At 39.4% G+C, this 25,522-nt stretch overlaps 1 protein-coding gene across 8 annotated transcripts in view; it reads left to right on the top strand.

Moving 5' to 3' along the window:
- Positions 1-25,522, top strand: part of CEP350 (centrosomal protein 350) — a 76,385-nt gene that overhangs the window by 5,182 nt on the left and 45,681 nt on the right. For 4 of the 8 annotated variants that reach the window (XM_055815709.1, XM_055815712.1, XM_055815714.1 and 1 more), the window contains exons 2-12: positions 5,932-6,017; positions 7,690-7,733; positions 8,679-8,793; positions 9,557-9,689; positions 11,904-12,517; positions 13,041-13,151; positions 16,913-17,026; positions 20,099-20,242; positions 21,066-21,721; positions 22,380-22,501; positions 23,988-25,051. In XM_055815709.1, the coding sequence (XP_055671684.1) occupies positions 5,945-6,017; positions 7,690-7,733; positions 8,679-8,793; positions 9,557-9,689; positions 11,904-12,517; positions 13,041-13,151; positions 16,913-17,026; positions 20,099-20,242; positions 21,066-21,721; positions 22,380-22,501; positions 23,988-25,051 (3,190 nt within the window). In that variant the 5' untranslated portion in view covers positions 5,932-5,944. Of the gene's footprint in view, positions 1-3,413; positions 3,510-5,931; positions 6,018-6,163; positions 6,231-7,689; positions 7,734-8,678; positions 8,794-9,556; positions 9,690-11,903; positions 12,518-13,040; positions 13,152-16,912; positions 17,027-20,098; positions 20,243-21,065; positions 21,722-22,379; positions 22,502-23,987; positions 25,052-25,522 lie in introns of those variants that run through there. The other 4 variants (XM_055815711.1, XM_055815713.1, XM_055815710.1 and 1 more) reach the window with 3 other exon arrangements.

Here is a 25,522-nt window from a genome sequence, read left to right on the forward strand (position 1 = left end):
ATCCTGAGAAGAAAAATCCCCAGCTTTGTAGTAGAAACAGTTTTGGAGGAGCAAAGCAGAGATTACAGACTTGAAATCCTGTGGTAGAGAAGTGTTAAGATGAAGATTGTGTCTGTGAAGCATCGTGCAGTTGGAGCTGTACTTGAATTTTGAATATTAACTTCCTTTAAGAACCTTTGCCCCTGAAATACATTTCATTTGAAGGCTTATTATATAAATGAACATTGAAAAAGGGTGGGGGAAGGACCCACCTGATTCTGCTGAGTCGGCTAGAGATTCAGGAGATGTGGCACTTTTTTGACAAATATCTCACGTATTTGTTTGTTGTGCTGGAACTTGTCCTCAGTCCTGAGGAAGGTCAGTAAATCACCTGCATCTAATTGCATTGAGAGACAAAATTTTCTCAAAACATGTTGAGGCCAAAAAACCCCACAACCCAGTATGTTACTGATATATTAAAAACATTTTAAAAGCCCACAAACATAACCAAAAAAAAAAGTCTTAAAACAACATATTATGGATATTTTTAGCTCTTATTTAAGTGGGATAATGCAGTATGGTAAAGGCTTGGATTCCAGAAAAATGAGTAGGTAAAGGTATTTGTATTCCAGACTCAAGCATATCATCATAAATTGTATTCTGTGGTATTTGAGAAGACATGGAAAGTGTTTCTGGCATCTTTAAATAGAAATTCCATCACTTTCAGTGGGCTGGCTCAGAAAAATAGTTTGCTTGACTAAGGTCTGATTGTGTCTGTCCACCTGTGTGTGTCTGTTACTGCCAGTAATGCAGAGCTGTAGCTGCACAGGCAGAGCTCCGGAGGGTCTTTAAGATTCAGAAGTCAACTTTCAATTATTTGTATGTGGAAATGTAAAATATTTTGGTAAACAGGAAAAAAACATCCCTAAAACCTTTTATTTGTCTCAGCCCATTTCCCCTGTGGACAAGTTGTCTGCCCTGTGTGAGTCATGGGTGCGATAGGATACATGGTAGCGGGGTGTATGGACTCCTGTGTAGCCCTTGAGCTCCAGTGGTATCTCCACTGGTAAGAAGAAGGTGATGGGAATGGTTCTTGTTTTCCCCAGTGCCACTCGCTCTCCTTGAGGTAAAGGCAGTAGCAGCTTCAGGCATTTGTTTTAGGGGAACAACCATGGTTTATGATACGCAGCAGCAGCTAGTACAGGACTGGGACTGATCCAGCTGTTCCCCAGTGTTTCCATTCCTTCTCATTCTGCTTGCATGGGGGTTGTAGCTCATGGTATGACGTAGTGGTTACGTTCTTTTTGCTTTAATAGTTTTATCTATTGTCAGACCTTACCAGATTCCCAGTCCACGTTGCTTTACCACATAATCCCATTGACTTTCTGCCTGAATAAGGCATGAGAGACCAAGGCATAAAGAAAGGGAAAGATGGTTTCTTTTATTGGCACTGCTGCCTTATTGCTGGCCTCTGCACTGTGAACCCATTTCGTAGGAAAACCTGCCTCTTTGGGGATTAAACACCTAAGAATATCCCATAGAAGTAAATACTAAGAATTCATTTCTTTCTCTACTCTTAGCAAAGCTTCATCTTTTCTTTAGTGGTATCCCTTGTGTTTTTATAGCAAACAAATTATTGTGGAATACTGTTCCTTATGCATACTGGGGGTTTTTTTCATAACCGCGAAATGTTAGTGAGAATAACGCTGGGTGATCTCTTGCTCACATTCTCTGCCTTCTCTGAAACTCTGATTCAGTTTCCTCTCCTGTTTCTGTGCCATGACTTCCGAGTTTCCTCTTTCCTTTTTTTACTGAGGCTATGCTACTAAAAAAAAAAATCATACTAAGGATACTTGGAAAAACTTTACTATTGGACCAATATACCATTTTCTTCCTTCTTGCCACTCTCTTATGCTGGTTCTTCAAAAGCTCATTCTGTTTCTCTCTCCTTCCTGTCTTTCTCTTCCTTTTTATATCCTGCTTCTCTCCCTGTTTTTCATCTCTTCACATTTTTACTTACCTTTGCTAAGTGCCTTCTACTTCCATAATCTCTCAATTCCTTTTGTCCTCTTAACTATGTTGACTTGTTATTTTGTTATCCGTTGTACTTTTCAATGCCATCCTTGGTATATTTGGTAGTAAATGTAGGGCTGGTTTCTCATCTTTTTTATTTGGCAGTGGTTTTTCTTTTTGTTTCAGTTTCCTCCTTCCTGGTGCCTTCCCATGCACTTTCTGATCTGTCTGTTCTCATCGATGCCTTCCCATAGGAACAGTGTTTGCAGAAGAGAGTGGTTATCATGTCCCCTGTCCACACACAGTGCCCCCACCCCTAGTTTCTTCCAGGAATTTGGAGTATATCCTTTCTTTGCTAGTTTCCTCTTAGGTCTTTATCTGCAGCAGTTCTGCTGTGCCTTCTGTTGTGTATTTTTTTTTTGTTTTGTCTTATACACATGTGTAGAGAATGAGATGGGCACTTGGCGTGGGATTGTAATGTCAGAACATAATGGTGTTTGTGTCTTAGCCCTTCACCCAAGACAAGGGTTGGCAAACCAGCCTTGAATGAACCTATGTAGTATGTCTGTCTCTACCAGCCAGCAATCAAATAACCAGGAGATCGGTTTTGCCAATTCCCCAGTCCACTTTTTTTCAAAAAACCTGCAGATAACCTTTTGCCATCACTGCTTTCTCCCCAGAAGTTCTTTGGCATTTCATCCATTGAGCTCAATCTCTTCTTTAAGATCTATATTAAAAAGTGATGGATCATTTAGTTTGGTAAAAAAAATCTTTTTGAAGCAGTCATTTCAGAATGTAATTTTTACAATGTGTTTCTTCTTAAAGTTTTTCATGGGACATTGTGACAAATTTTGTATTGCTGTAAAATGTATTTTTAAAAGAATTTAAACTTCCTTTGCATAAATTTTTAATTTTAGTATTATTCTCCGATCAATATTTGTTTCAGTGTATTTTAGTGTTTAACTGGTCGACTACACTGCATACAAGTCCTATAGACAGACATGGTACAGTGTCTTGATTTATTTCTTTTTTCTCCCCCACCCCCTGGCTGTACCCTTGATAGCGTTAAAGCGTCTTTACTGTCTGGTTTAACTTTTGCAGAGGCAGAGTATTGAATTATACAAGTACTTGTTTTTTGTAGGGTACTGCATATTCATGTAAGCTATAGCAATAGAAAGAAGTTCTTCTAGTAGTCTGTAGGAATTGAAAGGTTGATGGGAATCAACATAATTTGTAGATACGTTTTGGAAAGCTGATAAATTTCTCCCACCCTTCCAAAGGAGGGAGAGGGGGACATCTAAAACCCAAACCCTTACACTTACAAAGATTACATTGCGATTGCAAACTACTGTGGTGTTGCCTTCCTGAAACTGTAGACAGCTCCAGAATGCTCTGTTCTTAGATGTCTTTTTTTCAAACAGCAGCAACCTGAGTTAAGCAAAACTGCTCGTTGGATCTCAGCTGGCTGCACTGATGCCAATAAGAGTCGCATTGTACGCTCGGAGCCGGCACTGCAGGTATTTGTTAGGAGAAATAAAGCAGGATGCTTTGTGATTACTTTGTGGCTTGTACAGAAGGGAGGAGAGGTTGAGTGGCCTTTCCTAGAGGGATGTCATATACTTTTGAACCGAGGCATTGAGACAGAATTATTGACCGTTGTGATCGTCAGCAGACATCTGAGTTGTTAGCAGAACTAAGGTGTTCTCAGAAGTGTGTTCACTGTCTGACTTACGTTCTGTTCAGCTTAGGTAAAGTGTTAACTGCTTTTACTTGATTGTCAGGGTGAAAGGTATAACAAGCAATTTCAGACTTTTTTAATTAATCTGGTACTTTTCATAGAGAGTTAGGGAATACATAGAGATATTACAATCCTACATTCACAGGGCATCATAAAATAAACTATATAGATCTCTGTGTGTGTAATAATAATTCTAGTCCCTGACTAAGTTCTCCTATCTGTCCTAGTAATTGTAATGATAAGAAGAAATCCCATGCAATTACGTGAAGAGGGATACTTAATCCCTTAAGAAACAGTTGCTGGCCCAGAAGTTCCCTTATGCTAAATTTACATATTAAGCAGGATTTGTTATGTTTGTGTTATGGCAAGAAACTGATAGTGGTACAGTAGGACATTTTCAGCGGCTCTCAGAATCTGTTCTTTATGGGAAGTTCCGGCATATCTGTTAGTGTTTGGTCTGCTACAAATGTAGAAAACAGCTTTTTGCTCCAGTGATGGAGAAGAGCAATTAGATGATTTCCAGGGCAGGGCGGTGTTGTGGTTTAGAGCATGAATGATGTGAGGCACAAAGCTGCAGTTCTGCATGAATGAGCTCTGCAGCACCTGCCCTAGAAGCAGAATTTTCTAACTTCTATTGGCTCGCTGCCTATAACTAGATTCTTAAAAACCAAAACACCCCCCACTTCTTTCTATAATTTCTGCATTATTGTGGACTTCAATAATATGTGTGTGTGTTTCTGTATGTGCACATATAAGCTCACATACCTTTTCCACGCTCTTTTGAACATATATTTGGATTCTTTAAAGTGAGAACTGAAGGTCTTTTAAAGCCCTGTGTTCTTGTTATTCTTGGGGCATAAGAACAGTTTTGTGGGATAACTTGCTGCCATAAATACAGGCTATGTGACTGAATTTGAGAACCAAACTTCACTGTTGGTCAGTGCAAGTATCCTTAAAACCATATATGATAAAAATCCTTGTCAAAATAGACAGGCAATGATCTGTTCCAGTAATTAGTACCCAATGTTCAGTTTGTGGGATATTTGGTCACCTTTTATCAAAAGAATGACCTTTATATTTGAATGCCCTTTTGTGTGGCACACTATATAGGGAAATGAAAGCAAAATAAATTTTCAGACATTAAGAAAATTAAGGAAAATGATATCTGGGAGTGCATGAGAGAAGAAAATGTGCCTTTATGGCTCTTTCAGACATCCAGAACTTCCTGTATGAATTCTGTGGTCATCTAATTTTTCTTTCCCTAACAGAGAAATGTCCTCAGACTGTTGTGAAGACAGCTCAGTAAATGTGCCACCAGATAGGAGGTCCTTGGTGAGAAGGTAGTGGCAGTATGACTAATCAGAGTTCTTGCTGGCTGTATGAGCTCCTCTTCGCTCTCTTAAACTTACTTTTCTTCTTACATAGCACTTTAAAGTCTGTTACAACTTTACATATGATAGCCCATCTTTTGCAATGAAAGTAATGAGAAATAACTATTTGCATAGATTACCTGCCTTTTCTTTTAAAAATTATATTTCCTGATTGAGTAGCTTTTTTTTTTTTTTTTTTTAATCTCCTTTATAAAAAAACTCCTTTGGTAATAGCGGCTGCCTGGTTTGTTACTCAGAGTTCACGCTTTTTCAGTTTCACTGTGAGTCTTGCCTTTGAAGTTCACAGGAAAACAATGACAGCTCCAGTCCTGTCTGTCTTTCCTGGCTGTAGTGTCCTGCTGCACCGTTCTGTTCTGCCTTTTCCTTTAGCAGGGATAGGTGACACATTCATCTGTCATTGCCAGAACTGGGTATTTTTGCCAAACGTTTGTAGGTTCAAGCCATGCAGTGCTGCCTCTGTTACCCCTTCATGTGCAGTATTTCAGTGTGGTCATCTTCAGACTTGCTGGAATACTCGCGGCTGTGATCTAAATTCTGGGTTTCCTTTTATCAAGCTCACTCTTCTTTGTAACAAGTAAGAACAAAAGCAAACCCTTCTGTATCCACAGAATTACATGGTTTCTGAAAAACTGCAAGTTGTAAACACGTTTGTGATTTGGTGCCCATTTTCTGATCTTGTTCATGATGTGTTTTTGAAATCATATGAGTTGAACGTTCATCTTAGTGATCAAGGTTATGTTCTCTTTAGCATAAGATACATTGGTTCTCACTTTATACTTCTTTGATTCTTACATGACTATTTTTTTGTAGCTAAATTGACACAATGTGGAGCAACAAGTCAAATGAGGTGCCTCTACAAAATCCAAGACATAACCAAAACAAGGATGCTACCAGAGGTATGGACTTTCTCTGTTCTATTGTCTTGTTTGTGAAGATGTTTTATCATGAGTTGTTTGAAACTTTGGGGAGCTTTTATAGAAAGCATTCTCCTGCCTCAATTTGAAAGCTAAGACCATGTGTTATATGGCTTCTTTTTTTGCAGGGGTAGCAGTTTCATGCTTTGGTCTGCAGAGTATTTGCTGATCTGCATTAGGAATTGCCAGCCTATGGTATGGTTGCCAAGATGGCACAGAGACAGATTTTTTTTTTTTTTCTGGGTGCTGTAAAGGAAGAACAGTGCAGGAACAGAAACTGGGAGCTGTAGGCTCTTGAAAGAAGTGAGGAAGAGCCTGAGAGGCAGTTCCTCCTGACTCTTCTTCCTCAGTTCCAAAGTGGTGAAGAGCTGAAGACACTTGAATAGCAGCAGTACATTCCCACTAAGGTGACTTGCAGCACTTTTGTCTCCCTGAACTGGAGAGATCCTGTTAGCTTTTTACTGTCATGATTACTCTGTAATTTGGGAAAGGAGGGGGCAAAAAAAAAAATTATAGTGCATCCCTGAGAGGAAGAAAGCTGTGGTCTACAGAGCAGCTGAGTCTCATGTTAAGTCTGTGGTTCAAGATCAGTGTTATGATCTACACTATGACAAAACTGGACTCCAGAAGTTATTTTGAAGGTAGAGACAGATTATATATCTGTATCTGTAAGAAGACATTATTGCTGATTGTTTCCTGTCATACGTTCAGTTTCTTCTAAAACTATGTATCTTGTGGAACTGAGGTGTTCTGTAGACATGAATCACCATCTCCTGAAGTCAAAGCAAAGCTGTTTCTGTGCTACTTCCTTGACCCTCTTCCTTTCTGGTGTTGCATTTTACCTCAAATGAAATGGGAAGGTTTTTTACTATCAAGAAAAGGGGTTTTTTTTCAATTTTTTTTTTAAACTTTAGTACTACTACTCTCCATGGTTCTGATGCATAGTAAGGTTTTGGACGTTGCATTGTGTAAACTATTAGATTGGAAGAAACCCATTAGAAACCAAAAGAAGAGGGGAACTGGGGAAGTAAATATTTTTAGAAGAAAATGCTGCTGCATCCTACTGAACTAGCTTGCACATAGGGCACATGATATGTGTTTAGATTAAAAGGCTGAAGCTGATTAGTGCCTCCTGCTTGTTCTTTGCAAACATTGCTTCTATTTTATTTCTAGGGTGTACAGTTCAAAAAGATTACTATTCAAAATTCACGTGTTCAAAGCTTGATTTTTGAGTGGAGCCTTTCAGTGACCATGTATTCATGCTTAGTTTACTGAAGAAGAAAATGGAAGGGGAAAAGAAATAGTTAAACTATAGTCTAATGGGAAAACATAAGATATTGGTGTTGGGGTAGATAACCAGCTTTACTTTATCTTCTAAATATCTTCTATAATTTGTGGTAGATTTGCTTTCAACTGTAATAATGCATTCAACCTAATCTAGTGAACTCATTACATTTTACATTAAATACTTTATTGCTCTGTTAAGATGAGTCTTGACTAATAATAGCCTCTTATAGAGAAGATTTACAGGCTGAACTGAGTCATGCAAAGAACTTGATTAGTGAGCCCATGGAAATTGTTTTGAAGCAATGTTTTATTTCATTGTTTTCCATGTACTAATGAGAAATTTATTTCTTTGTTTCTGCCCTGTAAGATCTAACCGCAGCATGGGCTACTTTTTCTCAGACTAAGGCTGCTGTAAGTACTGATTTTTTTTTTTCATTTTTTTTTTTTTCCTTACTCCTTTTCAAATCAGTTAATGGCTACAAAAGCTGTAACCAAAGTATTATTTTGCTCGGTGATTGTTAAACAAGTTGAAAATAGGGCAAGCAGTTGGAGTACATGCATGCTGAACATAGTTGCATCTTGGAAAAAGTTTTCTACATACAGCAGAAGAAATTTTTGCCATGGCAAGCTTAGTCTTGAGTGTAGTGAAATGTGCAAAGCCTTGAGCGTAATATTACCTTTCTGTTTAAGAAAGAGGTGACTTCTCATTTTTCTGAACACTTGAAAAAACTGTTCTCTCCTGTTTACCCAAACCAGTCAGAAATTGGGACACCACTAGTGTATTTCATAATTTTCCGTCTTTGAGCACTGGAATTGCTGTCTTTCTGTGGGAAGTAGATGCTTAAGATACCATACTAGTTCCTAAAACCTGGCCTCAGTGAAGCCAAGCAGCTTGTTTCTTTGGGGAATTCAGTTCTTTCCTATAGCCTTGTCCTGTTTTTTTTAATAGCTGAGCATTGGTGTGGGGTTTTACATGTGGAATCTGGTACCATGCTCTCTTTTGAAAAGAGTATTATAGAATTTATTCCAAGTGGAATTAATATTTCATTCAGGCCAAGCATTAAGACTCTGAATGGCATGTTTTTATTCTTTTTTTCACAACAGCCTACTTACAGAAACAACAGTATGCAACAAAACCTGATTTAGATAACCTTTTTAAACAAAACTTCATAATCTGAGGTAGTTTCTGGCCATAAGGCCATACAGTTTTGCAGCATCAGCCTTGTGAAGTTGCTTTTGCCTGCAGTTTTATTCTTCTTGAAAATGGGGGGAAATTGGTCATCTTAGGGGGAAAAAAACCCTGTAGCTTAAAAATTGAAAGCAATATTCTAACTTAACATTATGTTCAAATTCTAGCTGCGTCATATAGAGAACAAGTTGGAAATAGCTCCCACCAGCACAGCTGTATTTGATTCTGTCATGGACGCCAAGAAGCCCTCTGCTAGCGGTAGCAGGAAAATAAGCAGAAAGGGTAATGTATTGTTGCGGACATGGCGTGTAAGGCAGGGGGAAGCCACTGTATTCTGGGGAAACTTGATTTCTCATCCCTGCCCGTAAATTGTCTCCTGCTAATGATCTTTTTTCGTGAAACACTAATTGCCCAGGAGAAAATAATGTTTTCTTCCCTTAGCTTAGGAAGGACGGTGTGCTATCATAGCCACTTGGTTAGAGGCAGTGAGAGAAGTCTCCCCCACTGTGAGTGAGCAGTGCTTATCCCATTCCATTACCATGTTTTTGTGGCGGTTTTGGGTAACGGTTGTAGATGCCTATGTTTACACTGGGCTAGCTGTTTATTTTTTTTAATGTTTGACAACTGTTGTGCCCTAATAGAATGCTAAATCTGATGCTTCCTTGATTTCATTTAAGGAGAGCATTTGCTTGTAAGAAATAAGCCCTTATTTTAAATACTATGTAGAGCATTCTGGTAGCGTGCCACTGGAGAACAGACAGATCGACCTCTAGTGGCAACACAGTCAACTTTCACAAATGTAATTACTTAAAATTAATGTTTAAGCATTATTATTTCTCTTTAAATATGCCCATTGTTTCAAGCACTTACCACTTTGCTCCTAGTTGTTGAAATCAGGTTGTTGAAAAAGAGAAGGAGTACTTAAAATGCTATTTTGGAGTCCTGCTCGAATCTAAGAAAAACTGTGTTCTTAATTGTTAAGCCCCAAGAGCTTTCTCTTTCTGGAGAGATGGGTACATAGAGGATTCTTTGATTTCTGCTTCAGCTTCCCGGTCCTCCAGCCAAAATAAATCAAGCAAGGAGAAGTCCTCACGGAGCCCTCTTCGAGTGACCACTCTTGAAAGCAATGTGAAAAAAAGCAATCGTGTAGAATTTCGTGAACCGTTGGCTTCATACAGGTTAGTGCTGGGGCAGCTGACAAAGAAAAAATATGCTAAGATCAGAGTTAAGCGAATAGTGATGATTTTGACAACTCATCAAAAATTGATTTGATTCCTCCCCTCTGCCAGCCACATGAGCAGCATGTGATGTTGGACAGAAGTGTCTTCCTTTTTAAAAAATGTTACAAATTTATTTTTTGTTTAGTGAATATGAGTTTACTAAGTCCAGAGTGTTGAAATGGAGCCAGATCATCAAGATGATGTGGCTGTGGCCTCAGAGATTATCAAGATGATGTGGCTGTGGCTTCAGTGGCCTGATAGGTTTGATAGGTATTTAGTTTCAGTAATAAGGACCAAAAAGAGTGCTTCCTCATGCTTTTCCAGCATTGTTTCATTAGTTCTTCAGCACATGTTCCCAAATGTATTACCATAAGACACTGTAGAGCAAAACCATCTAGTACTAAGGATGCAGTTGGCTTTTGTGTGTGTGAGAAACTCAAATATGAACAGCTGTATTAAGGGGAAAGAGTGGTACAGAATATTGCAGGCCATAGAATGTGGTGTGGCGTGTGAGCAATGAAGGAACATGTGGAAAGCCTGTTTTTCCTAGCCTGCATTAAGTACTGTAGTGGATATAAGGGGCCTCAAAAGCTTTCAAAAAGAAAGAGAACCTGCAGCAGAAATAAACTAGTTATAACTTGCTGTAATATCAGAGCCTAGAAGACTTGTACCATAACTTCCTCAATTCCTTGTGTTCTATATGTAGCGTGTGTTCTTCACACAGGCATCCCTGATGAGTAGCTTGGTTGGGTTAGTAATAGGTTTTTATTGGATTCTAATGCATACTTTGCATTTTTTTCTGAATGTTGCCCCAGTGAAGTCAAATTGCTGTTGACCTGATTAGAGTGGAGTTGGAAGAGTGTGGTTTTGTTTTGGTTTTGTTTTTTTTTAATTCCACTACATATCTATTAATGATTGTTATCCTAACCTCTTAAGTTTTGGGCTGGGTAATCTTGGGTCAGTTTTGTTAACTGAACAGCTGTGTTGTCTACCTGATCTGGAATAACTTGCATACATCAGTTATTTGACTTAAAAACATGTAGTAAATCTTACAGGCTTCAGGAGAAGAAGAAAATGAGAGCAGCTAGACTCGTGTCATTATATCCAGTCAAAAAGAATAGCCTTCTTACAGGAAGAAGTGTGTGTGGTATTGGGGGAGATAAATTTGGGGATTAACATCAGAGCTGCTATGTTAACACGTTATTCATTCTCTGAGAACAGCCTGTAGTCGATGCTTAAAGTGTGCATAGGAAAACAAAAGCAGATAATGGGTAGAACAATCTGTGTGTGTATTTATATACATTTTTGGTGAAATTCTGTGCAAATAAACCACTCAACTTTTATGTTGATTGGTAATGATTACTACACTATATAACAGGAGTGTGCTACTAGAGAAAGAGAGGTAGACGGTTTTGCAAGTAAAATGTTATGACCTGGCTTAAATGAGTTCTTTAAACATACTTGCTGAAGAAGCAAGCCAAGTAGCTTAGCTGCCGGATTTTCACATCTTCAGCACTTCTTTGGTAAAAATGTTAAATACATTTTTGCCCTAACAACATATGTACCATGAGTCTGTTCAAATATAGAGACTTTTTCTGTGAAAAAATGCTAAGAGAGCCTTAGTTTGTTGAATTATAAGCTTTCAGTAAGCTTTACATTTGTTGCAATACAGACAGTTCACTCTGAAATTCTTGTCAGGGGCTTGCCTTTTTAATGCTAAATACAGGGCAGGGTTTTTTGGTGCAGTTTATTTGTTTTCTCAGCTAGTTAATGTGCTGTCAAGGAGCTCTGCATGTGTGCATTGGTTTGTTTTAGAGGACATATTAATTATGCTTAAGTTTTACACTTGGGTTTTATTTAAATCTTCTTTAAACTGAAGGGTGACATTGCTGCTTGCTGATTTTCTACATGCCCTAATTTCAGCTCTTCAACTTTATATATAGTCCTGTTCAGACAGAGACTGCAAAGAACAAAATTTTGAACAGAAACCTCTTTCAGTTTTGTCAGACTTGCATTGTTAAATGTGTGGTGATCAAAATTTAAAAGAACTTGCCTTTAAAGTGGAGGCAAAGTGTAGGAAGTAATTCTTTTGGTTAACAAACATGTTGAGTTGAAAGGTACCACAGTTTTGTTTCTGGTGGTGACTGTTTCTTTTTCCTTCCGTTACATCAGGGATACATACAGTTCTCTACCTTACCACGGTTCTAGTCAACTTGAGGCCAAGCAGCTGCTCTCTACTTTGGACTTCAGTGAAGCAGAAGGGAAGACTGAAACAACAGGCCATATGATATATGACCGAGATGAGCGGGATCTACACAGCAGAGATTTTGAAAGCCCATGTTCTGCTGCAGATGAGACTGTTGTTAGATATTTGAATGACAGACCAGCAGTTGATGCCTTGCAGAATAATGAGGCATTTCTTAAGGTTGCAACACCTCCACGATTGGAAGATGAAAAAAGTAGTGGCTCCAGAGGAGATGAGAGTAGCACTAAAACTCCTCAGAGTAACACATCCCAGGACTGTGAACTAAAAGCATCTTCCCCTTCTGCCACGAGTACTTCTAGTGCTCATAGGCTGGAAATCTTGAAACGGCGTCAGCATGATGCTAAGTTGGAGAAACTGAAGGAGCGGATTCGAAAGCAGTGGGAGCATTCTGAAGAGCTAGTTGGCAGAGGACAGCACTCGGGGTATGCTGAGCAACCTGTTGTGATCACAAACATGGAGAGTGCAGTGACTCCCAAAGTCAGGAAAGTGGCAGTTGCACCTGCCGCTCCATCATACAGAGGTACGGAGGTGCAGGACCCCTCCCTGTTGGTTATATGTGGTGAAGGAGCAGAGTTCAATTAATTGAGCAACATGTCAGAGTATGGATGTGACTCATAGCTGTGTTTGGGCAGTACAGGAGTGGATAGCATGGTTTGATTACAGGACAAGAAGGAAAATAAATTCTTGCCAGTTTACAGAAGTGTGGATTCTTTCGAAACTCTTCCTGTCTCTTCTTACAACTTACTGTAGAAAAGAAGCTTGCTGTATTCGTGTTTGTGTTTATTTCAATATGTTTTTTTATGATATCAGAGCTTAATAACATTGTATTGGCTGAGAAAGCCTTTCACGTTTTGAATAACCTGTTCTTCACCCAGTCCACTTTTTCCAACTGTGAGCAGGTGCCAGACTGGTATATTGCTTTCTTACCATTAGAAATTCAAGTAATTCCTTTCTTACTTGGCAGTTTCCCACCCCTTCCACCCTGAAAAACTTTATTTACATTTTACACAGTTATGTTAAACTCTTAAATTGTTTACTTTCAGGTTTCAATCCTGCCGAAACAAAGATTCGCGCTCCAGATGGAAAGATCTGGCATGAGGAAGAATTTCACATTAGTCGGGAGCTGTACAGAGATATAGCACTCCAGTTAAAGGGTGAGACTCAAACTGAGTTAAGTCACACAACCTTCTCTTAAGAGGCAGAGAAATATATTTCGTCAAAGTCTGCAAAGTCATGGAAACAAAAAAATTGAAGCAATGAGTGTTAAATTATTGTACTTCTCTCCACAGAAGTAACTTGAACACTAAAACAAAAAGATCCTTCTGCCCATTCTCTCATTAAAATGCTTTTAATAGAAAATCAATACTGAAAAGAAGCAAATTATGGCTTTTCTTTGAAACAGAAAAAGAAAAAAAAGTCTTCATTAGAACAATCTTTGTTTAATTTTGTAACATCTCTATACATGTTTGCATGAATGAATGCAATTTCCTTTTTAGAAAGACAAAACCACATTGGATTTTGATGAAACCTGTATTATCTCATGGGAACAACTTAGATTTTTGAGGGGTTTGCCATTTTTTAACACCATGAAAGTGGTATGTGCACCATATACAGTATAATGAAGCCTGAATTCTACTTCCTTCAATATGGTGTTAACAAATTGTCAGTCCTGAAGCTTCTGTGGGAATTGTTAGTGGTTTAGTTGGAATGTATGGGAATCTAAAGGGGAGATGGGGGGCATGTGCTGTGGAAAGTGGAGTACGTAGCCTGCAGTAAAGGGGTATGCCTTCAGCTATGTGTGATGGTGAGATTATATGTCATTAGGTTGGTTTAATATCTCTGAACTTGTAGAACTTTTATTGCTTTATGTCAAAATTATCCAAATCTTGAAGTTCTTGGAGAAATTTGTGTCCCAGATATTTGTACACATGGACGTTTTTAGACATCTTACCTCGATTCCCTGAGGAGGGGGAGAACAGGTAGACCAGAAGATTTAAGAACCCTTTTAAATAATTTAGATTTTATTTCCTCTACAGCTCTTTTACCTTCAGTATTACAAGGCTTGGGTAGGATATGGGAGGGGTGACTGTAACTTGCAGGGGTAAATTAACAGAACGTTGCTTTTGGGGTTTATTCCACATGAAGGTGTAGGAGAGAATGTTGAATGTTAAAAGCTTAGAAAACTGTTACTTATTCCTCTTTGCTTAACGGTCTTTTGAAAAAACATTAAATACCATTGTTGCAAAATGGCAACACAGGAAGAAAGATCTTTTTTTAGGTGATGAGCTCATTTAGCAACACAGTATTCTGATGCTTAAAACTATGAGCAAAGACAATTAAAAAATACTGTGTTTGCTTGACTGATGTGCTGCTAGAAGACCAAAACAGTAATATATGCTTTATGTTTTCCAATGTACTGCTCCAAAACCCAGCCTTTATTAATTTTTCATCTAGAAAACTGTAATACCATTGGTAGCTCTTTTCTCTGGGTGATCTAGGGTGGCATGCCCAAGTGTGCTTTTTGATTTGTTATGCTGGTTACAGCAGAGGGCTGTAAGATTGAATTGCTTTTGACTGACTGGGTTGGGGGAGGGGGAGGAGATCAGGTGAATAAAAAAAGAAGAGAATGGAAAATAAAATCCCCAGAGCACCGCTAGCTTTGCAGCTTAAGTGTTTGCATATTAAAAATAACTTTTCTCATTGGTTGAAATGTCTAAGACCAGAGGAAAATGCGATGAGATTGTAAATCTGTAGGTGTCTTTGTATGTTGATAGTATAGTGGCTGGTATGGAAATTATTAGATTCCAGTTTTCTTTTGCTTGTACAGCTTGACAAGGTACTGAGGAATTTTTCTGGAATCACTCATTAAAAAAGTTTAGAAAGAAGAGCTGCTGCTTTTCAGTAAAATTGTTTGGCAAATACGCCATTCAGCATCAGTCCATGAAAGTAATGCCAGATTTCTAAGACTTTCAATGCACACTAGCATTTTAATTATTTTTTTTAAGTTTTGACAAGCATAATATAAATGACTCATGAGCTCTTTATAGAAATCCAGATTTTTGAAAAGTTTCGTTGAAGAGGTCCAGTTAAAAAGGTACTTGGATCATGTGTTCAGTGGACTTTTGTCTGCAAAAGGAAGGAGCTGCGTGTATATGTTCACCTGGACTCCTGTCCATAGAACAGCTGTTGTGGAACATGTCTCCTTTCTGACCTGAAAAGGTTATATTGAATAGCTGATTCCAAGTGATCAAATGCTGGTGCTGCATGTAACACGTACTGTAAATGTATTTTTAGATTGTCAGACACTATCTATCCATGTGTTAATTCTATATTAAAGTTACAGTGTGTGGAGTTTCAGGTGTGTATGGTCAGCTGTATCAAAATTGTTCTGTGCTCTCTAGTGCTAAAATAAGCTATAAGATAATTTAGTAATCTACAGAAGCTTTGTTTTTTACTGCAACAAGATTTTACGTGTAAGCGTAGACCATACAGAATGTCTATCTTTATTTAGTAATTAGGCTGAAGGATATTGTGTGGACCCTGAACTTCCAGTAATTCTGTCTTAAAGATGTTTGGGATTTGCCATACTAGAACAAATTGCTGTAATACCAACAGAGTGAGCGGGAAGCAGCCTGCGGTTTCCTGGAACTAGGAAGGAGATGTTTGTCACTGAAGGAGGTGAGGAGGCAGGGCAGATTTCTGAAAATGCAGTCGCCGAGGCCTCTAGTACTTGATGCGTTGATTGTCTTCCCTGTGCTTGTTGTCAGCCTCAAAGATGACTGGAAAATTTGTAAGGAAAGGATATTAAGGGGGAGAAAGTCTCTTAAAATGCTGTTCCCACATCCTGTAATATGGCCTGTTGTTCTGTCTCTGATACTTGCTATGGGCATCCATCAGAGAGTGGATTCAGCTGAAATTAGGGGCTGTAAAAGTTAGTATTGGCAGATACTTACCTAAATAAAGCTTCACATCTATCTGTGGAGAGGGTTGCCTCCTGGTTGTTTTAGGTTCTTTGACCACATTCTTTATGGAAGAGGAGCAAGAAAAGAGTGGTGGTAGTGGCCGTGAAGTTCCTTATCTACAGTTTGCTTTTGGGATTAAGAAAAGAGCATCTTCAAGCCATGTAAACTAAAATGCTAGAATAAGTCTTTGAGATGTCCAGTGTAGAGTGCTGAGACTGATTATACAGCTTGTCTATGCTTTGTGCCTTAGACAGCTAGGAAGCCCACTCAGTGGGATGGTGATTGAGCCACATCTCAGGTTTTGGTTTGCCCTAACTTGAAAACATGGGAAAATATTACTTTATCTTTGGTAAGTGTTCCTGGCCTCTCTAAAGTGTAAAACCCAGTTGTGTTGTGAATGAGGGCTTAAGTGATACAGAATAGTTCTGCATCACTGGGTGAATTCTGCGACGAGTTTTGCAGAAAGTAGAGCACGTGGGTGTCCTGTCTTTCATGCTTTAGCATGGAGGCAGCGAGTGAATGTGCTGTCATGCGTTAATGCGGAAGCAGCAGCTCGTGTGTTTCAGGAGTGAAGGAACTATGTGTTCTTGTGGAACATTAATGCAGTAAAATGTAGTATCTATAGTAGAAGAGAACCAACAATTGTTCCTGTCAAACTGTCAACATATCTTTTAAAATTGAAAATGAACTTTGTAAAGTTACATTATGGTGGTGCTGTGACTTCACTGTGTTCCAGTGTGTAGGTAAACAGCACTTGATTCAAAATTTTCGTGCTATGAGGATTTTGAAATGCTGGACCAGGAGTAATTAATCTCAAAATAAAATTCACCAAGTCTCCCAGATTATATAGTGTTTCTCTGAGTTCTGTTTTTTCAAGGTAAATGTTGAAGCAAACTTGTTATTCTATGTTCTTTCCTGTGGAATATCACTTACCAGCTTTTGTTTGTTTTTAGAGCATTCAACAGTGAAAGGAATACCTAGTGAGAGAAACAAAGAGAAAAAAGCAACCAGACCAGTACGGAAAGTGCAAAAACTGACACAGTTGTCAATTTCAGAGTCCAAACAAGGTGACTATCTCTGCTTAGAGGGAAGGCTGTCTCATGCCCTTCAGAGATTAGTTTTGTCTCAAGAAATTAAAAATTTTAAAGCCTATTGCTTGCAAAGTCTTCTCAGATGTGCAACAGTGCTGTTGTAGTGTGCTTATAGACTGTATGCACCACTGGGGATATGTATGGTGTTACTGATTGGTTGGCTGTGCGTGCTTTTTTTGGTTTAGTTATCTGCTTTTCCACTTGCTGTGTGCACCTTACGGAAGCTGCTGAAGTATGTTGTTTCTCGGTGGGGGGGACACGACAGGTATCCTTAGGTACCTCTCAGCCCAACACAGACAAAAAGCAGTGATAGCTCTGTTCATTCTGGATCCTCCTCCTGTTTTGGTTATGTTGAAGCTGGTTAATGCTTGCTCTACCACTCAGGGAGTAATGCTGAGAGGAGGAGTGGAGATGATGTTAAAAAACTGTGCCAGTGGGACTTGCTGAGTTGCTGTCCTCTGCGAGGAGGGGTACAGTGAAGGCTGTTCTCTTGTACAATTTCTCAACGGAGAAGCAGAGAACAGGACGTCCTTCTGGCTCTTCTCTGGCTATTGTTGTTCTACACGCTGTGTCAAGTTGGTGCTGTTCCACACCTTCAGTTCTGGCTTGACCCCTTCCTAACATTTTCACTTAGTGAAAGAGTGTAAAAACATGTTCCCCAGCAAGTCTTACAAATCTTGATATTATAAAGAAATATTTATTTATTTTGCCAGTTAAGAATTTTTTACTTTCACTGTTGTCTGACATTTCTGCTGTCTATTAAATAAAAGTATTTAGAGATGACGATGTGAACAGGTTGCTGTAGAGCAGTGCCTTGTAGGAGAAAATGAAATGAACTACTTGTGCAATTCTGTCAGTACTTCTTAGTTTTCCAGTAATGCTAATTTCTGATACTGTGTGTAGCAAAAGAATTAGGGATACTTCCACATCTGCTTTATATTTGGTTTTAATTTTCATACAAAGTAAGGAGTTATGACTGCAATTGCACTACAGAGCTTATTTTTTTTCTTTAAACACATGCAAGGTTAGGCATCTCTCGTACCTTTTAAGGTTTTCTATCTCTCCTTACATACAGTGACCCATAATTGGCAAACACTTTTTGAAGAAAAAATACTGCTTTAAAAAATTGTTACAGACAATTTTTTTAGAGCATGAATATGCGTTTCTGCATGTTGTAAATCATTAGGCTGCATGTGAGTATTTTGCGGTAATGATTAAAAGTAAGTGATAAATATGGATTTGTTCCTTCCTGTGCTGATCAATTCACACTTAAGGAATACACTAAACTAACTTACATACTTGTGAGAGTTCCAAGTGAGAAAGGAGCACAGATTGCTTCAAGTTTAAATGGCAATGGTTATTCTCCATAATGGATTAAATGTGAGGAGAATGATGGCCTGAAATCCCTAGAAGATAAAAAACAGATCGAAGTGGCATATCCGTGATGGTCCATCCTCCTCCAGTCACAGCAGTAAGAAACTGCTTAACATAGCCAAGGCTATAAATAGCCACAGCTCATGTTCTGCTCTGTTAGCGTGTTTTAGTTCAAACAGCTGTCTTGAAATGGAAGATGAGACTTTACACCACCTTTTTAAATGCACACAGAAGTAATTGAGAACAGTGACTTGGGCAAGAGAACCCCTTTGGCTGATAAGTCTCTTTCAAAGAGGCTTGTAGTGACATGTTTCAAGTGACAGATTTATAAAATACTTGGATAATTTACAATGCAAGCAAAGAGTACTGTTAGTAAATGGATGAATAGTGGGCTGCAGACTTCTGACTGAACAGATTTCCTCCTCCTGCTTTAAAATAACAAACAGAAAAGGGACTGGGGGGACTGAGTACTGGGATTGTCAAACCACTGTCTGTCTGCTGTCCTGAATTTCACCTGAAGTTGCTTTGTTACCATGTCTTCAATGTCCTGTTGGGCCCAGAGCGCAATCCCTGTTTGTGTGGCTGTAGTATTTTCATGCTGCAGTGTCTGGGTTTGTTCAGGCAGTGCTGTCAGAGGTAGAACCTGAAACTGAGTAATTAGAAATCGACTGCAAATTGTGTATTCAACTTAGGTACTTTCCTAGCAATAAAATATTGCTGAATGGTCTGACGGGTTATTAATAATTTTCTTTTTTTATATGATGCTTTTCTCCAAAGCTCTTTAAGGTCATTATTTCAAAGAAAAAAAAAATAATATTAGAAGTTAGTGAAATGCAAGGTGAGTTGAATAAACCTAGTGTTTAATCTGACCAATATTAGGTAAAGATGCCACTGTACTCAGTTTTTATAATTTAAGTATGTGCAGGATGATAAAAATAATACTAATAACATTTTAATTGGGTTTCTGTCACCTGCAAGGTAGTCTGCTCTTGCTTTAAGTATCACCTAATAGGGTTTATCTTAACTATTTTCAGTCATGGTACAGAAATCCCAGCTAGAGGACAGTGAGCTAGCATTGGCGTAGAACAACTGCTGCTTGGCATATTTTAATGTCCTCACAAGACACCTATCTCAGCAATTAATTACCCATAAACATCTCTAAAGTATAGGGGCTTTTCCTAGAATACCAGCTAAATATTCTTTTAATATGAAGTTGAATTGTTATTTATCTTCCACCTTTATTTTTTCTTATTATTACAACATTTTAGATCCTTTTATCTTTTTTTCTTATTCCCCCTCCTTGAGTGGAGATGAACAACTTCTCAGTTACTGTACAAATATTTCGCTTCTCCCCACTAACATTTGCTTATATGTTTCAGACTTGCGTAACCCTTTTTCCTTTTTTAAGTCAATCTTTGTAGGGCTTTAATGTGCTACAGTATGTGTTGGATTTTTATGTTGTGGTGCATAGGCATGAAACACTGGTAGTTGTGCGAGTCAGCTGTTGAGTGTCTTCATGGTACATCACCGTTATGACTGTTTGGTGCGACTGCAGCCATACCATTTACGCAGAACTAAATGGCACAGAAATGATTAATGCTTGCAATAAATACTTTTTTGATATGTTGCAACATCCATCTAGAGCTTGACTTTTATTTAATGCTTATTGTGCAGGTGGAAACTATGTAATAAATGCATCCTCCTGGCGGGAGGGACAAAAGCTAGTAAAAAAGATACTGGGTGCAGCTCCCAGAATAGAACAGGACAGAAGAGCTGTATCTAGTGACAGAACAGGACGAGAGAGCGCTGCCAAGTCTGGTAAGTTGCATTTTTTATCACTGGACTTTTTTAATTATACTTTATTATATAACACTACATGTCTGCAGAATAAAGTAGACTTGTGAGATAGAATGTAAGTGGTCTCTTATTAAAATAACTCCTATTTTTAACCTGGAGTTTGAGGGGGGAAATGGGGGGAGTTTTTTTCACATCCATGGTTGGGATGCTTAACCTCTTCCTGGGTGGATTATCAGCTTTTCTTGGTGTCATGGGAAGCCTGCCCTGCACATGTCACTTGAGGGGCAGTACGTGCTGCAAAGGTGCTCAGGAGCTCTGGAAAAGCTGGGGAATAGGTTGCAACCAAAAAAATGGATCACCTGCAATCTGTCTTTGCCTCTTGAAGCTAGTGGGGAAAGGAGTGGCTAGCAGTGGTCCACAAGTCAGATGAATTTTCCAGATGTGCTGCATATAATGCAGAAGCTATGGTTGGGGATCGCTGCTGTACAGGAATTGTGTTTCTTCCAGCTATATCACATCATTCGTGTGCATCATAAATCTTCACTGATTTTTCCACCAGCCCTTTTCAGAATTTATCCAGAATCTCAGACAGGGCAAGTAAGGGGCAGTGGTAGCTGCTGTGCTTTTTATCACTGTGAGGTGGTGCAGCTGGCAAGAGTATAAAGGGTGTGAGCTCAGTCTAAGCAAAGGCTGCTGTAATCGGACTGTGACACTGAGTGAAAGCACATTTAGAGTGACATCTGCACTTCTCCCTCATCCTCACTTTTTCAGCTGTTTCGGTGATGGCATTTAATTTTCCAAATTTGATTTTTACTTGAAACATTTGACAAGTCTTATTCTTTAGCAGGCTGTATTGGAAGGACAGGTTCAGATTCCAGGCTGGATATTACCCATAAAACCTCTTCAAGAAGTTCTCAAAGGTCGAGAAGTAAAGTACGGTCTGAGAATAATCTGAAGAAACTGGAGGCTGCTCTTCCAGATGATAACCAAGAAGATCATGCCTCTGTAAATAAGGACTTCCTACCCATGGAGATACGTGGAATTCTCGATGACTTGCAGTTGGATTCCATGAGTATAAAGCAAGAGAAAGATGTGGAAAAGCAGAATCAGAAATCTGGTTTGCCTTCTCAAAATGCCAGGAGCCACAGTCCAACCAAAAGGAAACCGGACAAGGTAGCTGCCAGTGAGGAGCCTCAGGTGATCTCTAAGAAACGTCACTATGATACAGATGAGGTTCGTCAGTACATCATCAGGCAGCAAGAGGAGAGGAAGAAGAAGCAGAATGAAGAGAAGAAAGCACAAAAAGAGGCAACAGAACAGAAGAACAAAAGGCTCCAAGAGCTCTACAGAAAGCAGAAAGAGGCTTTCACTAAAGTGAAGAATGTGCCACCTCCTGAGCCTTCAGCAGCCAAACGGTTACAGGAAACCTATTCTAAACTATTGCTGGAACATACGCTTTTAGAAGAGCCACCTCAGCTGCCTACGGTGCAGGAAACACAGGTACAGCTGATTCACTAACTTAATGTGTTGCAGTTGATGGCAGGAGTAGGAGGTCACATGTTTAGGAAGGTCATGAGTTGTCCTGGTCTGGTTATCATTTAAGAAGGATACAAAGAAAACTAGCTTTTCCTGAAACATAGTGGTTTTGATCTGGACCCTCCTTGCCAGTGGCCACTTTTCAGCAGAGCAAGGCCTCCTGCAAAGGTGATTGAGATAATCTTTGTGTTATGAATAGTAGCAGAATTCTGGATATTAGCTAACAGCAGCTATAAAGGTTGGCTCTTAAGAAAACTTTAAACATGAGTCAAACTGTGATTTGAAGAGCTTTCTCTGAAGTTGCTTTCAGTGGATGAACTTCAGCAGCAGTGGGTTAAATAATTTTGCTAATCGTGAACTGAAAGAAGATTAATATATGGTAAAAGACTAATAGCAAGTTGATGTGTTCAGCTGAACTAGTTCAGTATGGGAGCAAAGCTTTTTCCCCAGTATATTCTGCTGAGGCAAAACCATAAATGTCTTGTGTTTTAAGTCTTTGCGTTGTCAGAGGGATGTGGTACTACGCTGAGAAATGTAAGCCTTTTCAGTTTTAATGAGACAAGAGCTTCTAAACTCCTACAGGCTTTAGCAAATGCATTTTTCTGGTTGTCTTCATTTCTAGCCCAGACCTGGTTATCAACCATCTGGGGAATCCGACAAGGAAAACAAGGCTCAGGAGCGTCCTCCTAGTGCGTCTTCAAGTAGTGACATGTCACTTTCAGAACCGCAGCAGCCGCTACTGAGGTGAGCTGTTGGGGGCCTTTTGAGAGAGAGGAAAATACTCCAGTCTTCATCTCTGATAGTTGATAATAGACTACGTTCTTCAGTTCATGTTCTAGTGAGAATAACTGTCTTTATGGCAACTGTGACGTTTCCTCACAGTTACGAGGAAGCTGATGCAGAAAAGCAGATGAAAATTTTGGATATGGGTATTTAGTGAGTCTGTAACTAAGTAAAGTGAGTGGTGGTTGCTGTTAATCTTTTGCTGGCATCAAGGGGCTGTGCATTTCATACTGGGAGACTTTTCCTCTGCCATTGCCATCGGGCAAGAGAAGCTGATCATACGAATACATCTGTTGATTTTTATTATTTGCTTTGTTCAATATTTCTATTTATTCTATTGTCTTGGATTCAGGCCTTTAGTTACTGTCTCCAAAGTACCAAAACCCTCTGCTTCTGCTTGGAAACTAGCCTTTCCCGATTTTCTTCCATGCTGCTTTTCCCCATTTTTAGTTGTTCAGTATATTGTCAAAGTTTCTCTTACTGTAAGACAAGGTGTCTAACCAAACACTTAAATATAAGGAACTAAAAATGACAGTTTCTTGCACATCCTTAGTATTCAATGTGCAAGTGTGTCTTTGTTTTTAGTTACATAATGAATGTCTGCTTCTTAAATACATACTTGCTTCATTATCTGTACCTTAACTTGGTCAAATCCATGCAGACTTTGTAAATTCAATGAGACCTGTTTCCTTTCTGGAAAAAGTTCAAGGAAGCACTAGGGATGCTATGTAGTACTGTGCTTAGAATAGGCTGCTAAACCGTATGGCAGTAAATATTGTTAGTGTAACATGGTAAGGAAAAAACATGTAGGTGCTAATAGTAGGGAAGAGATGAGACTTAAAGGGCTGCATAAGTTATTTGAAGAACCTCATAGTAAGCAACAGGTTTTTTGTGAGGGACTTTACAGGTTTCCTAGTATTCAGAATATGTGCAAGTGATGTTAGTGAAGGAACATCTCTGCAGAGCTCCTGTCATGCAAGAGTGAGCTCTCTGAAAATAAGAAAAGATGTCTTGAAGAACTTCAAACATCCTTGTATTTCCAGTCCTCTTTTTGTTTGTTTCTCTTGACTATCCTAAGTGACAGCTCCAGTGAAACATGGGCTGGGTTAAACTGGAGGGGGAAGGCTGGAGCTAAGAAATTCCAAAGAAAAAAAAAAAGTTTCCTCCCTTTGGAAGTCAGGAAACTTTTGGAAAAGTCTTACTGCTGCTGCTGAAAACACTCAGCTTGTTACCACCCTAAAACACACAGTACACCATAAACGGCAAATCACATTTGGAATGTGCTGGACGTTTTTTAAATAACATTCTGTAACTGTTTACAGTCCCATTCCCTGCCCCTCTGATTCCACAAAAAAGTATTTCTTCCTGTAAAATACAGTAGGGGCAATGATACTTTCGTCTAAAACTTGTATAAATCATCAACTTAAGTGCTGACTTTTCATTTCAGGAGTGATTTGATGGAGCCTCCGTGGGTACAGCCAGACAGGTTGAGCCCGAGAGTCCAGCTCTCTCACCCGCAAGCTCTTATGGGCTCAGCTGGAGGCCCTTGCTCCCAGCACTGGAGTATGGAGCAGATAGACCTTTTGTCAAAGGAGTGTGATGCGATGTTGGCAGGCAGGAGGACCCATGCTGCACCTGCGGGATCGCTGACCCTGATGCCTCAGCCATACCTGAATTCATCTGCTGCACAGCAGAATCTCTTAGTAAAACCTACTGCTAACCAATATAAGAGCAAATTAGATCGGATTGAAGCTTTGAGAGCTACAGCTGCTTCCCTTTCTAGCAGAATTGAAAGTGAAGCCAAAAAGTTGGCTGGGGCTGGTATCAATTATGGTACCATGTGGAACTCGGGCCATGAATTTATGCAAGAAAACCAGGATGATGGGCGGTGGGCAAAGGTTGTGAGTCCTCCTGTGAGAGAGGAAAATGAAGATGCTTTTGCAGCCAGAATTCAAAAAATGTTGGGTACCTGTGTGTCTCATACAGCCTTTGATGACAGCCTTCCTGGGGTAGGCAACCTTAGTGAATTTAAAAAACTCCCTGAGACGATCAGGCCTCATACTGATGCAGTCAGCCTTGTAATGAGGTCCCCCACTGCTAACAGGCGTGAAGGGGTACTAGGACACTTATCTAAAAGGCAGAGTGACTCCCCAGGGCGTGAAAACCAGGCTTACACTCTGAATAAAGCTGCAATTCCTCATGAGTCCAGCATCGAATCCATCAGTGAAGGGCCTCTCCTGAGTGACGGAGGCCTCTCTGAAGAGGAGGGAGGCCAGCACAAACAGTTGCCACTGAAGATGCTGGAGACGTTGCAAGAGAAGGATTTCTGCATTCGGGAGAGAAATGCTTTTGAGCCCATAAAGGAGTTTCAGAAAGCAGCTGAGAAGTATTTGCCACTTTTCACTCAGACAAGTGGCACACACAGCAAGGGACCATGGGAGGAACTGGCGAAGGGAAGCCCCCACAGTGTCATCAACATCTTTGCGAAAAGTTACCAGCTTCATGGAAAAGGTAAAAATGGAAAAATTTCTCAAAGCTCTTGTAAATTGCTGCTCTCCAGTGTTACTACTCCTTACACTTTATACTTCGCAGGTTAGGAATGTGCTTTTGGATGTCTCAAACATGAATCTATGTAAAGTTTTCTCACTTTACTTTGGGATGATAAATTATTTCCTCCTGCCTTCTTGTCTAAGGTAAAAAAGAGAAGGAAAAAACCCCGTACTTTTCAACTGGAAGAAGGTTATTTTTGTATTAGATTGCTCTGTATTTCTAGATCAATAACCAGTTCATATACTGGGCTACATGTATTAAGGACAGCCGTAGTTATGGAATTGTGAATGTAAAGTTTACATTTATTTTATCAAAAATTGCATACTAAATCTGAATTTCCCAGAACGCGTTTGGAAATGGTTCTGTCCTCCATGGAGGACAGATCCTCTGGATTGGAATGCGCATCCTTCTACTTTTATATGCACTCCAGAT

Source organism: Falco peregrinus, chromosome 10, assembly GCF_023634155.1.
Source record: "Falco peregrinus isolate bFalPer1 chromosome 10, bFalPer1.pri, whole genome shotgun sequence".
NCBI lineage: Eukaryota > Metazoa > Chordata > Aves > Falconiformes > Falconidae > Falco > Falco peregrinus.